The sequence below is a fragment of the Lipophrys pholis genome (genome assembly GCF_963383615.2).
Source record: "Lipophrys pholis genome assembly, chromosome: 6".
Lineage (NCBI taxonomy): Eukaryota > Metazoa > Chordata > Actinopteri > Blenniiformes > Blenniidae > Lipophrys > Lipophrys pholis.
This window is the reverse complement of record NC_137629.1, coordinates 31,238,338-31,253,167: the sequence shown is the minus strand read 5'-3', so window position 1 is coordinate 31,253,167 and position 14,830 is coordinate 31,238,338. Positions and strand designations below refer to the sequence as shown.

Below are 14,830 nucleotides of genomic sequence, written 5' to 3'. Positions count from 1 at the left end.
GGCTGATAACTGATATTTACAATCTGCTGTGCTGCACAGCAAAAATCCTACAAAAAAAAACTAAAGGTTTCATAGAAAGCAGAGAATCTTAGAGGGACACGTTCAGTCGGTGTTAAATAGCTTTTCCTTGCCGGGTGTCCCAGGTCACGCTCCACACGGCGGGTTCACCGACACGACAGGCTCGGCTCGGGTCGTTGTGGAACTCGGAGAGGAAAAGAAACAAAGCTCGTTTGTTCCCCCTGCTGCCAACTGAGGGCCACAATTCGCTGCCTGACGCCAGGCCCGATTAGAAACATGGAAAAACACTGACCCCCGGTGGACACAGACGGAAACTACTGCATCTCTGCAAATAACCTTTTTAATTGTTTATGTAAAAATAAATATCTTATTAAAATGTGAGCCACTGTGATTGCAGTGTGCCTTATAGTTGTGGGAGAATTTCTCGCTTTTCTTGAAGGATAATTTTGTCACTCAGATATTTCTTTTCAGATTAAATGTCATCAACTCTCATTTAACTTTCTTTCCTCTGCATGAATTGTTCCTCTTGCTGCCTCAACCTAAAGTTAAACATCCAGATGGAGACATTGTCATGTTGGTTCGGCACAGAGTCAACATGTATTTTCGATTTACTCAGTTTATTGTCGCATCTGGATTTGAGTTGTAGGACTTTCGTGAACTTCTAGTTGCTGGAGTCCATGTAAAATAACCTCTGCGCTGCATCCTGCACATGATACTTGACACATATAGACGATACCTTAAAGAGGTACTATTTTAATGAGCTCTTTTTATGCTGTAATTGAATCTTTAATACTTAACTGTATACATACTACTTTGACAAATAACTTATAAATACTCCTTTATCATCGAATGGTGCAGAAAACATGTTGTGGCCGGTGCAATTGAAAGCAATGCATTGCAAAAGTCATTTTGTAGTCTTGGTAAAAATGTGAGATTAAAATATGTGTAGTGTACTATTGTATGTAATATACTATGTAATATAGTTTTGTGTGAACAGTGATTTTAACAAAGGCTCTTTAAGTGTTTTTTTTAGCCATTTATTTAAAAGCAATCAACCTGCTTGAGTGAAGCAGCAATGCACACGCTTCACACATTTTAGAAATGAATGAAAAGAACCCAATTAAACCAACCATAACAAATAAAACTTATAGTTAATGTTATCCGTTTAATGTCATTTTGACTGCCCGCCATCTTTTCTGTATTGTACGTTGTTTAGAAATACTTTATAAATGACCTGTACTAAGAGTCTTTAATCACTATGATGAGAATAAATTCAGATTAAGAACAGATGACAAACCACATCGGCTAATTTCAGAGCCACAGCGTGCCAGGCCTGCGTGTCGCCAGAACAAATATCAAGCATGCGAAGCTGAAAACGGATCAGAACCGTCAAGGAAAGCCACAGTTGGCGGCGCGAGCAGGCGGGAGACGCTCCGCCCGTCTGATTCGGAGACATCTGAGTGTGATTTTCAGTTCAATCGCTAAACATCAACTTTGATCAACATTCGCGGCGAGCAGATGGGGGGGGGGGGGGGGGGGGGTTGTGTGTCATCTGTTTTTGTTTTTCAATCGTTTGTGATGTTTCCCCATCAATTCTAATTTCTTGCAAAAAAAACAAAAATGGAAAAATGAGGCGAGGAAGAAAACAGGGAATCGTTTGCAATGGAGCGTCTCCTGCCGGACGACTCGGTCACATCGGTCTGGACGCTGATGGATGAACTGGCCAGATTAAGCGCGGTGGGGGACGTTGATGAACTTTGCAGCCACGCATGCGTCACAGTCACACATTAAAGAAGACGTGTCTATTCCACTGCTTTCTTGTATACATATAGTTCTGCTGCATCTTCCATTTGGCAGGTCTTTACGTCAGAGGTCTTTCCTACTGCAACCTGGATTCAAACCAGGTTTCCTCACAAGGTCCAGACTCCTGAACCTAATGACCCACCTCATATCCATCCTGAAAATGATGTGAAAAGTCACAAAAAAAAGTTTTTTCCGCGCCGTAGTTCCACATCACAGTGCACTGTGGTCATAAAGGACTAAAGGACATAACACACGGTGAGTTTTTCTCCTTCATGCATTTTCATTATATTCATAATTGTAAAGCTACATACTGTGAGAGAATAGGTTGCATTACTGGATTGTGTGTGAATTGTGATTTTACATGTATTTTTACCCAAAAATGGGTTTAATACTGTCCTGGAAATAAGTGAGTTATTATCATGATTGTTAGAAGAGTGACGGTGAAACAGGAGAAAACTCTTATCGGGATCAAACTTCGATGCAGCTCACCAATATGCAGATAAAACTGTTCATTTACACTCTTCTACTGGAGGTGAATTTATCTCTTCTTGATCTCCTGCACCGACTTATTAGCACTCAGGGCAGATAGCGAGTCATTAGTCATTTAAGTCAGAAATGTACAGATTGGACTAATGATCCATCTGTTTTCATTAACATGAATCTAAACCCTGTATGTATTTCTCATGGGACAACCCATTCAAAGCACCTACCAGGACTTCTTGCACCGTAAAAACATTGTGCATGATTCGTACGTCTGCACACTGGACGTCTTTGTTTTTTTTTTTTTCCTTCCAGAGGCCCGTGCAGGCGGCGGTGCGTGTGTGAACACGTCGATTCATACGATTCATCCTCGTTCAGAGGATTTATTTTAAACAGTTTTTGAGTTGAATTAAAAAAAGAGAAAGACCATTGGCTGTTTATGTTTACTGCAGATGGTAGTGTGTGTGTGTGTGTGTGTGTGTGTGTGTGTGTGTGTGTGTGTGTGTGTGTGTGTGTGTGTGTGTGTGTGTGTGTGTGTGTGTGTGTGTGTGTGTGTGTGTGTGTGTGTGTGTGTGTAGCTCTGCGGCGGCTCTTCACTTACCCGATGTACTGCAGTGGATGGCTCTGATGAATAACAATCCTACACGTGGGACACGTGTTGTTCTCCTCCAGATACTTCACTAGACAGCTTCTGCAGACTGGAGACGCACGCGGGGGGGGGGGGGGGGGGACGACACACACACACACACACTGTTACACACACACACTGAATAGATCGTACACAATCCATCACGCCACAGCTGGCGTCTCACTCGGTTCTTGATTGAGAGTAAAACGTTTCAGAGCGGCTCCCCGAAGCCTTCACTTAGTGCCGGAGTGGATCCGTTATTTCACATACTTTATAGATAACAAGTAACATAGTTCAACACAATAGTCCGCCTGATCCTGTGATGGAGTTCACATTCATTCTTCTGACGAGTTTCCCGTTTTAATCTACGATGATTTCTGTCACTTCTTTTTGGCAGGAAACTGTGGAGGTGGACGAACGTGATCATTTGTATTGATAATCAGTCTAATTCAAGGCAAAAACAGCTGAGAATAGGATAAGACTGTAAAAACAACAACAACATGTAGGCGACATCTTTTGGATTTCTGACTTTGTTGCATCACAATGAAGCCGAACAGAGAAACTCGGCTTTAATGAAGAACAATCTGACCTTTCAGGGGGCAGGTGACAGCGTTTCACATCATGTGATGACATTTTGAAGACGTTAAACTCCGTGTGATCGTCTTTATTTGAAACAAACTGCTGGAATGACAAAAGAAACTTTCCTGGAAGCAATAATATTAGACTGTCCTTGGATCACTTCCCAGGCTTGTTGTTGATTCACAACAATAATTGCGGGAATAAAAATAGAAAAGTTTGAATTCTGGTTTCAATCTTTAGAAAATGAAGTTCAAATATTCAAGTTACATGTTATTTCATAGTAAAGCTCTTCATCAAAGTGTAGTTGTTATCGCTCACGACTCATAGCTAGAACGCCCCCAGTTAAAGTACAGAGTTTGCATGTTCTCCCTGTGCAGAAGTGGCTTTTCTTCAGCTTCTTTCATTTTCTCTCACGGTCCAAAAACATGTTGGAGCTTATACGGTGTTTTACATACGCGCTGGGTTCAATTCCTAACTACCTCTTGATTTTAGAATGTGCATTTTTTTTATTGTCTTAAATATAGATTCATTTATGTAAACAAATAGCAAGTTTAACTTTTAAGATTACAAGTGGAGATTGTTTTATTAAAAAAGACAAAAAACAACAAAGTTTTAGAATATCGTGAGGACATGGGTGTTTTGAACATGAACATCTTGTCTGCAATAAAAAACAAAAAGGTGCAGTACAGAGAGATAGAATGAGGCTTTGTTGAAGCAATGGACAGAATTAATTATCTTTTGTGGTGAAAAAAAACGAGTAAATGAAAGTGGGGATATTGGTTATGTATGTTATTGCACAAAATGTTTGAAATGTCACTTGCCTGACGTTAAAGAATAATTAAAAAACTGTGCAAGCTGAAGCGGCACCAGAACACCAAACCCTCCCTGAGATGGTGTGTGAATCCATAGAGAAGAGAAAGTCATTGTTACTACATATGATAAAGGAACTCTATTTCGCACGTAGTCTGTTGTTAATTTCCTTCGGTTCCATCAGTTCCAGTTTGCGCATGACGATGGTAAAATGTGGGTCCCTAAAGGAAAAAGCTTGGGAATCACTGAATTACACGGGTGATGCAGATATCGACACTCGTCTAAATGATGCTTCTATTCAAATCCACTGACTCCTCACCTGAGCATCTCCTCATACACCCCATACGAACACACACACACACACACTGTGATTTCCTGCTCCTGCCTCAGCCTGACGTCTCTTCATGTGTGTCAGAACAGCTGCAATGGTGACGTGATGTGAATCTCTTTGTTTCCACTCTGCAGTGGAGGAGTCCCCCCATTTTCTCCGTGCGAGAGGGAGAATCAAAGCGTCTGGACTCTTGGTGTCTGATGGGAACTGGAGGGCTCCAGTCTGTTGGGCGAGAGCGCCCTCCGGTGGACATGTGGAGGACTGAGCCATCAGGTCTGATACTGGTTGATCCAAATCTTTGAGGTATTCAGTTCAAAACTTAAAAAAAATAAACTTTATGCTGAGAGAAAAGGCCGGTCGTCTGAAGTGGAAGGATTTGGCTTATTTCTGCACACTTATAATAACTCTTGAGAACACTCGTTATATCGAGAAAAATTCAAAACTAACAGAAAGCTGAAAAAATCTTTTTTCCATTTATTAGTAATTAAATTGATCCCTCATTCAATTCTAAAGGCTAAATAAATCAATAAATAAATCCAGTTACTCTAGCTGCAAACTGATTTTTATTTTTTTTTTTAAAGCTTCCACTTTATTCTGATCTCACTCATATTTGATCAGATTACTCTCACCAACCCAAATGTTGACAGTAAATTATGAGGAATAATCATTTCAAACTCGATTACTCTGCAGTGAACACGGCAGGAACCTCGGCGTCCTCCAGCTCCTAAAATCCACAGTCCTGGCTCATCATTTTCTGGTACCAATTACAATTTCACAACAATAAACTGAAAATACCAGCGTCATGAAGCTCGTTGTCGGAGCTTAAAGGCTGCGCGTCGTGTTAAGGTTGAACATGAAGTGTCTCGTCAACCCGCCGAGCTTCGGGAGATTACAAAAGGTCGTGCTACTTTTTCCTTTTTTGATGTCCATTAGTTTTAGAATCCATGCAACAATCCAAGTTCCACTTATAAAATGGCCAGTCCACAGATCACATTTCCACCAGATTAGGATTTTAAAGAACAAAACAAAGAAAATGCAGCTAAATAGCACCATTGACCCTTATTTACATAAATACTCCTCCCTTTGACTAAACTTTGACCTAGGGCCTGTTAAGACGACAACTCTGCTTGGAGCCACTGAAAACGCAACTTTTTGAAAATGGCTCAACAAGGTGGAATTTTTAGAAAACGCTCAGACTCCTGTCTCCATGGAAACGGAGGAAAACAACTTTTTGAAAGGCTTCGTCTCCATGGAAACAAGGAAAACCCAACGTCTTGGAAAAGCTCCAACTCCGTCACCATGGATACAGGGGGAGGGGGGGGGGGGACTGGGGGACTGGGGGACTTTTCTGAAACGCTGCTAACGCACTTGCACACCACGGCCATAGTAAAGAGTTCTTCTGCACATGCTCAGTTGATGAACAATAACAATTATTGCCTCCAGACTGTCACGACTCCATACTCACCTGGACTAGTTTTATTGTTGACAGTCACCAAAATAACAACCCAACATCACCGTCTGTCCACTGGAACGTCTGCGTTCCTGCCATTTTTAACGTTTACAACATTTTGTTCTCTGTGCGAATGTGTGTGTGTGACTTCATTACAAAAACAGCGACAACCCGTGGTCTGGCATTTTCTTTCCGGCGTTTTCAAAACGTTGCCACGCAAACGCGAAGCTTTTCTGAAATGAAAATGTGAAAACGATGCGCTTTCGCTTTAAACATGGTCATATAAACGCAGTCTGAAAGCCTGGGGACGTTATTTGCATATTAACAAGGAAGCGGCGTTATGGAGGAATCCTGGAAACACATTTAGTCATGCAAATTTGAAAAAAAAGCACCTTAAAAAACAATCACATCTTTTACAATAAGTCTCCATCTTGTCTCTTTTGCATATTTCATTCCCTTGTTTTCTTGATCCCTTTCTCCAAAATACTGACGTGTCAAAACAAAGTGAACCACTTTCTACTGGTATACCACGATCTACGTCTCTCTGCCTCTGAGCAACATTCGTTTACTGCATTTGATTTCTTTTCATCTGCTAATAAACATCAATAGCCCTCATATATTTGCTACGGACAGCGAGTGTGATCGTAGGATTTTATCAATTCTGCACCAAACTACTTTCATGCGTCATAAAACAAAAAAAAAAACTGCTTCAGTGAGTTAGGATCTGATCTGTGAGAGCATTTGCAAATTCACATATTCTGCGTTTACTGAGGAAAAGAGAAATGGACTTTGAAGACGCTCTGTGGACTCGTTGGACCCAAAGAGTTTCACTCTGACTGATGGCCAGAGCTGTGATCAGACAATATAACGACGGCCTGCTGGAGGAGGCAGACGGCGTTATCCTTCTTTATTAAAAAAAAAAAACACTCGGCTAATGATGCACTGCCGTGCAAATGAGAGACGGCGCCGTCTCACCTTCTTATGGGGCTCATAAATGTGCAGATTAACTGGTGTGTGAGTCTGTGCGTGCTTCAGGTTTGCTTTTTTCTTTTATTTAATCTGGATGACATTTAAAAGTAGAACAGGCTTTGTGCTTAGTGTTTTTCCTGTTTATTTGGGGGGATACTTTATACATTCTAAACTGTTCCTTCTTTTGTTAATTGCTTGACTTCATCTTAAAATATTAATGGGACAGGAGGGCTCGCATTTTGCTGGAATTGTTCTGTAAGTATCAGTCGGTCTATTCATACAGGTGTTGATAAAACTCTTCTCCCTCTGTTGGTAGGGACGCTTCAATCAGCCTCTTTCATGCTGCTGATCTCCTTTTGCCTCCTTGTAGCTTCGGCCGGCGACGACTGCCTCCTCCAGCATCTGCATGTTTTACTTTCTGACATCTTCTCCTTGTTTCTTTCTTATTGGCTTGTTCAGTTCTGACAGTTCGATCTCCTGTGTCTCACCAATGACTAGATCAATAAATACACGCGGACGGACGCATAACCTTCGCCCCAACGTTTTTTTTGCCGACTAATCATTTGTTAGGAAACCACAGGACTGACTGTGTTCAGGAGAAGCAACAAGCGGCATTAAACAGCTTCGCTTTGAGTCAAAATCCGGCCTGGTGTTCACAAGTCAGTGATAAATTTTTTTTATAAAAACGTCGGGTGAAAATTGAAGTAAAGCTGCACAGATCTCCTCTGGGGCGTTACTCTGGGATGTGTCCCATGATGGCGAGAGCCGTGAGAACTCCTCCGAGACAACAGCGGCCGGGGTGTTTGTATGCGTGTGTGTGTGTGTGTGTGTGTGTGCGTGCGTGCGTGTGTGTGTGTGCGTGCGTGCGTGCGTGCGTGCGTGCGTGCGTGCGTGCGTGCGTGCGTGCGTGCGTGCGTGCGTGTTAAAACACAACAGGAAAGAAACAGGAGATGAAGGTGGTGTAACTTACAGGTGTGTAAGCACTCGGTGACGGTGGTGGCGTCGATCAAGTAGCCCTCACACAGACGACATGTGATGTGGGCGTTGATGTGACACAGCTTTATCTTCCTCGTCAGCATGTCGGGGTTCTGTGGGGGGGGGGGGGGGGGGGTGAAAAGGTTAAGGTTTCTCATGGGTTCTCACAGCCACCATTACCCCGAGTGTTAGTTACCCGTCATTGGAGTCCTGTGTGTTTCAGGGCTTGTTTGAAAAGTACATCTTCTACCGTAGGTTACTTAAAATCAATATAACTTGAAATATTCAAACAAAACAAAACCACAATCATGCCGTCACCCAGAAGACAGGTTGGTTTTTTTGGGGGGGTCAGCTGGTTTATGTCCCACTTGGAGAAGCTGTTTTGGTCTTGTAGCGCAAAGATTAAGTCACTCAAACAAGCAGCCGGACGAAGATATTATAGCCAGTAATATTTGATGATATTCAGTATTTAGATTTGTTTCCCACCAGACCCACGCCTTGTTTCTATGTGGTACCAATTCTGATATTTTCCTACATGCAACTGCTTCGTCACTGACGATCTACACGATCTGACCAGCGTTGCCAGATATGGCAGGTATCCCCCAACTGGAGATTTAAACTCTTTCACTATTTAACTTTTATTTCGTGCATTTGTGTGTTTATGGCATGTTCTTTATTACACATATAATAGTTTTACAGTTTTAACACGATTCCTACACAGGCTGAGATTTGGGCTGTTTTTTTATTGAGGTGTTTGGGTTTAAGGTTATTTGGGCTGGAATCAGTGAGTCACAACTGGCAACCCTGGTGCTGACCGGCGTAAATAGTGTGCTCAGCGTGACTTCCCGTCGTCTTCTGCATTCTGGGGTCTGTTAACATCCGGTCTGATCACGTTCACGCGGCAGATCGCATTTGAAATGATCGCGCAAAAAAAATAATCTGATCCCTGCGAAAAAAATGTGAATTGAGAGTCACGACCTGCGGTGTGGGCGGAGCCTAAGGCTGTCCAGGAGTCCAAACACAGCCTCTTCTGTACAGTGAGGTTTCCATAGAAAACAGAAAAGCCAGGCCACAAAGCTCCAGCATGTGTGATAATGCCAGCAGCAGCAATACAGCTGTAATCACAAGCAGGAACATGATGCAGGATATTACTGCAGCTCTTCATGGCAGCCGGTGGAGCTCTATCGTTTCTCTCAGAGACACTTTGCTCTGCCTCCTGTTTTCCTGCCGGCCACAGTTCTTTACTATGATTCCCTCTTCTGGTGTCTTTCCAGGAAACTTTTTCAAAGACTCTCATGCTGTCTGATTTGGCTTCTTTTTTTTAATGCAACTCCAACCTGACACTAAGAAGACAGGTGAGTGGTTTATTACAGGCGGTGATGGCTCGTTGCTTTCTAAAAGCACAATGGAAGACAGATCAGCTGTGCCGAAGTGAGTCTTCACTTGGGGGCTCAGTTAGTGACTCACGTCATTAAAGACGATGTTGGAAGCAGCGATTTGCCACGCGGAGGCTTCTGTTTTTGCTGCGCAGCGGTGTGACTGAGGGTGTTTTCACACCAGGACAGTCCCGGGTCTCGGCTCCATTGGGGAGGGCGCAAAAAAAAAAAAAGTTCACGCGTTCATTTGGTAAAGTTTGCACGTTTGACAGCGAACAAACCGCCTGGAAAACGTCCCGCAATTACAACAGCTGCTCATTTGGGGGCGCTATCGGTAGAAACAAACGCTTTCTGGCGAACAAAACCAAATGGAGGCGTGAACCATCGACATCTGAGTTTTTACATAAACAAAATGTTATGTGCCGTTTCTGGATCTTGTTTTTAACCCTTTAATTGTGTGCTTTAGTAGAAAAACTATTGAGTCACTATTTTTAGGTGAAGACTTATTCTACTCAATTTGTGATGTTCTATTTTCACTTTTTTTCTTACACCATTCCTCTTTACTTTATAAAAACAGTCATTTCTGTTGTTCACTTAATATGTCTTTTATTAGATGAGTCGCTGTAAAGAATTTCCTCGTTAAAAAGGCAATTTTTTATTTTATTCTCCATATAAAAAAAGAAAATTGCAAATGAGTGAAAAATTCATTTCTTGTTTTTCTTAAAAAGAATCAAAAGAACAAAGGTTTTTGAGATCATTGTTTGACTATATATAAACATGAAACGATGTTTTATTAGATGAAATACAAAACATTTATAGGTCACAAATGTCGCATTAAATGTGTAAAAAAAATTACAGAAGTTTTCAATTATTTCTATAAAAAAAGTGAAGAAATTGTATTTGATAAATGTTTCTCCAACAGACGATGTTTAAAGGTTAATGGAACAGAACAGCAGAAATCTGCTGCCAAATCTGTGTGAATTATTGAGCATTGATCACTGGGATATTCTCTGTTTGTACCAGCTTGTGAGACAAGCATCATTTATTATTTAGCGGTTCCATCTCTTCAGAAGTCCTCAGTGAATGTCAAAAGTTAGCGAGCGTCTGGATCGATGGAGGAAAAAAATAAAAACTTGATATCTTTAGTTTAAGTTTCTGTATGGCTGCTATGAATACTTTAAATAGAGGCTTCGCTACATAAAGAGCCCTGTTTTGTTTTACATCAAACAATCATAATGCTTTTCACCATTATGATTGTTTGATTGATCATTATTTACTTCAAATATGTAAACATTTTTGATCAAAAAACATCTAAATAAATGAAACAAAGGTTGAAAAGAAAACATAATTTCCATGTACGTATATAGATGATTGTGTTTTTAAATGTGTGTTTAGCAGATATCAAATTTAACCCTTTTAACCAGATGTAAAACAACAATTTATATCTTTTTTTTCCCCAAAGCAGTTTTGAGATTAAAAATCGTCTCATTGAAAAATCTGTAAATTTAAATTATCTTATTATTAATTTTGAGTTAATATACTGCATAAACACAGAATTTAGCCAGTTTGTTTAGTGTTGTGACTAAATATGTCACCGTACTTAAGTAACAGGTAAGATTTTATGGGATTAGAATGTCTTTTACTGCTTGAATTCTATTTTTTTCTTAAAAGTACAATCAAGTGAGTATGTGCAGTCAACGCTGGTAAGCATTAAGCATTTTCAGTAGCCAATCATGTTAAATATGCGATTTTGCGTTTATTATTTCAAGTTTTCAAGTCAGAAACCATAAAAAAAAAAGAAAAAGAATTCTAGGAAAGGCATTTTTCATTTCATGGGGCCTTTGAAAGAAGCAGCAAATAACTAATAGGAAACGTTTCTGTTGTGTTTTGTCTCTCCGAGTCTTGGGATTACTGAAATAAATGAGAGATTGCCGTTCTCACCCCTAATACCGCCATGCGTCGACTGTGGATGGTGCAGCAGCCACGTCTCTTCCTGTGGTTGTGCGGCCGACAGTGTTAGCTGCTCATCATGGGGAGCCCCTCATCGAAGCCTGGACACAGAGAAACGAGGCGTCAATACATCTCATGTCGCAGAAAAACAAAGTGCAAAGAAGTGACCGGAATCATCCTTCCCAACGTGAAGTTCTCGGGTGCAAAATACCTCTTCACACCCATAACAACAACTTCAACCGGTTTTATTGCTCCTGAGAAAACATGAGAGTTCTAATACAGTTTTGGATGTAAAACACAAACTAACCTACTTGTGGGGAAAACAATAAGTCGTACAAAAGTGTAAAACGGCAGATTATATATGGCGGCTCAGAGCAGGCAAACAAAAGGAGGAGCTGCTTCTGACCACAGGAGAACAAAAACACCACAACCATCCGTTTGATGAATTTCAAAGAGCCGAACAAAAATATTGTCAAACTGAAAAATGAGGTCCATACTGGAGTCTTATTGCTTCCTAAAAAAAAATATATATAATAACTGCCTTTATAAGACTGGCTCCTCACCGTGAGGCTCTTTTCCTTCCTTGGGTGACTTTTAACAGCTCCTGACCCCTGCAGAACCAGGAAAACCCCACAAGAGCTGAAGTGGTCTGGCCATCACATTCTGACCCTTGTTTTCCAATTATTCTTCTTTCAGCTTTGAAGAGAAACTATTAAAGTTCTGTTTCATGATGGAAGGATAGTCCGTAGATAACCTTCACATGATGGTAGTCTTAATGTTATGGCTGATTAATGTGTTTGTGTTGATTTAGCCACCAAAATTTATTTTATTGACAATTGAGGTACTATAAAAAGAACGTTTCTGGCAGATAGCAAGCATTTAAAAAAGTAATCAAATATTTCTGATGAATTAGAAAATGTAATTTTATGGTCTAATCTAATCTGCAGGATTTTATTTTTATTTTTAATCGAAAGTCAATGAGGTCCAATACAGATAATGTGTCATGACCATCATTTAGACCCCAAAGTACATTTGCAAGGTCAATAAGGTACTATGGTCACAAAATAATATTATAATTTTCTTCAAACCCAGCTTGAGACCCATTTTATTGTTTTGTACTGATCGATTTACTGATTTTTAATGTCTATTTATATACAACCCGTTGCTGTTAAAGTGCCCCAGAAATAAAGATGGGTTAAGTTGAGTATAATTTCACACTCCAGGCTAACAAAACATCTTCAGCAAAATACCACTTAAAGCAGGGGGTGTCAAACATGAGGCCTGTGGACCAGGACAGAATAAAACACATAACAGTGGAGAAAACCTCTCCAACGGCAGCATGAGCTGCAGATGTCATAATTACATTGGACTCCACTTAAACATACAGTGGGGATAATTGATTTATATTGGCAAAATAGGCTAAGAATAATGAAAGTGAAAGGTAAAATGACAGTGTGATTAGTTGTGATCAACTCCTAAATGTCAATGAGATTGATGTCGGCGAAACACTTCTCTATGTTTCAAACCACTGTATGCTTGAAGAGGTAAACCACTTCAACGTTATGGGGGAACATGAATAAATCCAGAGTAAAGCTGTAATCTCAACATTTCTTTCTTTTTTTTTTTTTTTAAACAAGAATCGAGAATAAACTGGCGTCATGAGTCATGAATGATGTGGGAAATCACACCCCTTGAGTGTCTTTCATAAGTAAAAAGTAACCTCATAAAGTTTGACTGAATCCACCCACAGAGTTGAATAGTCAGGGAGGGGGGAGTATAAGCACCACACACACTGTTTTGATTGACAGCTGAAAAACCACAGCAGCTAATACGCGGATGTTGTGTGATTCATCCTAAAATTGCAGGAGTCACGACAGAAGAGCGAGGCCCGGCGCTCCTTCATCGTCCTCCACACACTCGTGCTTTTTAAAACAAAACCTGCGGTGACGGCGGCGCGCACCAGCCTGGCTCTGTCTGCTCATCAGACCCTGAAATCGGCTTGTCGGCAGAAAAAAAATGTGACGAGGGCTCCTGAGGACACGCTGTTAAAGAGCCGCGCTTACACACACACAAACACACACACACACACACACACACACACACACACACACACACACACACACACACACACGCTGACGTCACAAGATGCCAAGTGACTCCTCTCTGACATACTGCCTTGTTCTGGTGTGGGATTGTGATGCCGTAATGCTGCTCCCAATGACCTCTGATAATCCTTTCCGACTCTGAAACCTTTTCTTTCTTTTTTTTATTTGTTCTTTTTATGATCCGTGTGAATAAATCACAACGTGTGGATGGCTGCTGATGTCAGAAGAGAAACGAGAGAAAAGTCTCAAGTGAAAAAGCATCCTTTTTGCGTTTTTGTTTTAGAAAAGTTTTGCGTTTACACAGCAACGTTTTGAAAAACAACGTGTTGACATGGAAACAGCAGATAATTCTGTAGATAGCATGTAGAGCTAAGTTGGCACTGCTGGTTGTTTTCTGTGATGAAACCACAGGCACGCGTCGCCCCGTAGAACAATACGCTCTAAACAATAACGCAAGGTTTACACGAAGGGACGACGCCTTGCAAATATCCTTTTCCCATCAGTTGTGTCACATTGGTAACCTTCGTAATGTGACGGCTGTTGTGTACATGCACGGTAGCAGCAATTTTGAGTTACATTTTCCCCCACGTTTCCACGGAGACAGAGACAGCATTTTCGGAAAGTTGCGTTTTCCCCCCGTTACCATGCAGACGGAGCATTTTCGAAAAGTACCACCTCAGAAAAGCTGCATTTTCAGTGGTTCTGAGCACCGTTGTCGTGTAAACTGACATCCAAAACACAACGGAAGTTTTTCACTTTCACGTGAAAACATTGTTGTGTAAACGGGACCTTAATCTGCTGCTTCGAGTCATTTTCACCCGTGAAAAGCTAAAAAAGTCAAATTAATCAAAAAGATTAAAAAAGAAAATGTTAAAAAATTATTTAAAGCCCAAACAAGACACAAACATAATTGCAAAACTTTTTAGATTGTCCACCAGTCGTTTCAACTATATTTAATATTTAATTCCTAAATGCTCATATCACATATTATCTACACGATGTTCAAACTTAATTGCAGAAAAAGCAGAGTCTCACCTGTGGTAATTTTAACATGTTTTATGGTTATTATCATCCCAATGGCTTTAACAATGCTTCTTTTTATTAAACAGGGAACAATTCGAACACGTCTCAGTTAAGCATCAAGTATTCAAGTGTAATCAAAGTTTGGTCTAAACTGCACAGTCAAAAGCCGATATGATAACTCTGGGCAAAGAGAATCATGCTTCACTGGTAGAAACGGAAAAGGATCTTTAATTGTTTTTAAAATCAGAATACAATAACATTCTGAGCTCATTTCTTTGTTTTTCTAAAGAGATTTGATTCAGCCTGTGTCCCCAGCAGCAGCAGCAGCAGCAG

The 14,830-nt window shown here is 40.7% G+C and overlaps 1 protein-coding gene across 1 annotated transcript in view; it reads right to left on the bottom strand.

Annotated features, from left to right (window-relative positions):
* Positions 1-14,830, bottom strand: part of pcgf3 (polycomb group ring finger 3) — a 61,549-nt gene that overhangs the window by 19,747 nt on the left and 26,972 nt on the right. Inside the window, exons 2-4 of the mRNA XM_080466097.1 lie at positions 11,361-11,470; positions 8,039-8,156; positions 2,903-2,999 (exon numbers count right to left, since the gene is read on the bottom strand). Coding sequence (XP_080322223.1) covers positions 2,903-2,999; positions 8,039-8,156; positions 11,361-11,375 — 230 coding nt within the window. The 5' untranslated portion in view covers positions 11,376-11,470. The remainder of the gene's footprint in view (positions 1-2,902; positions 3,000-8,038; positions 8,157-11,360; positions 11,471-14,830) is intronic.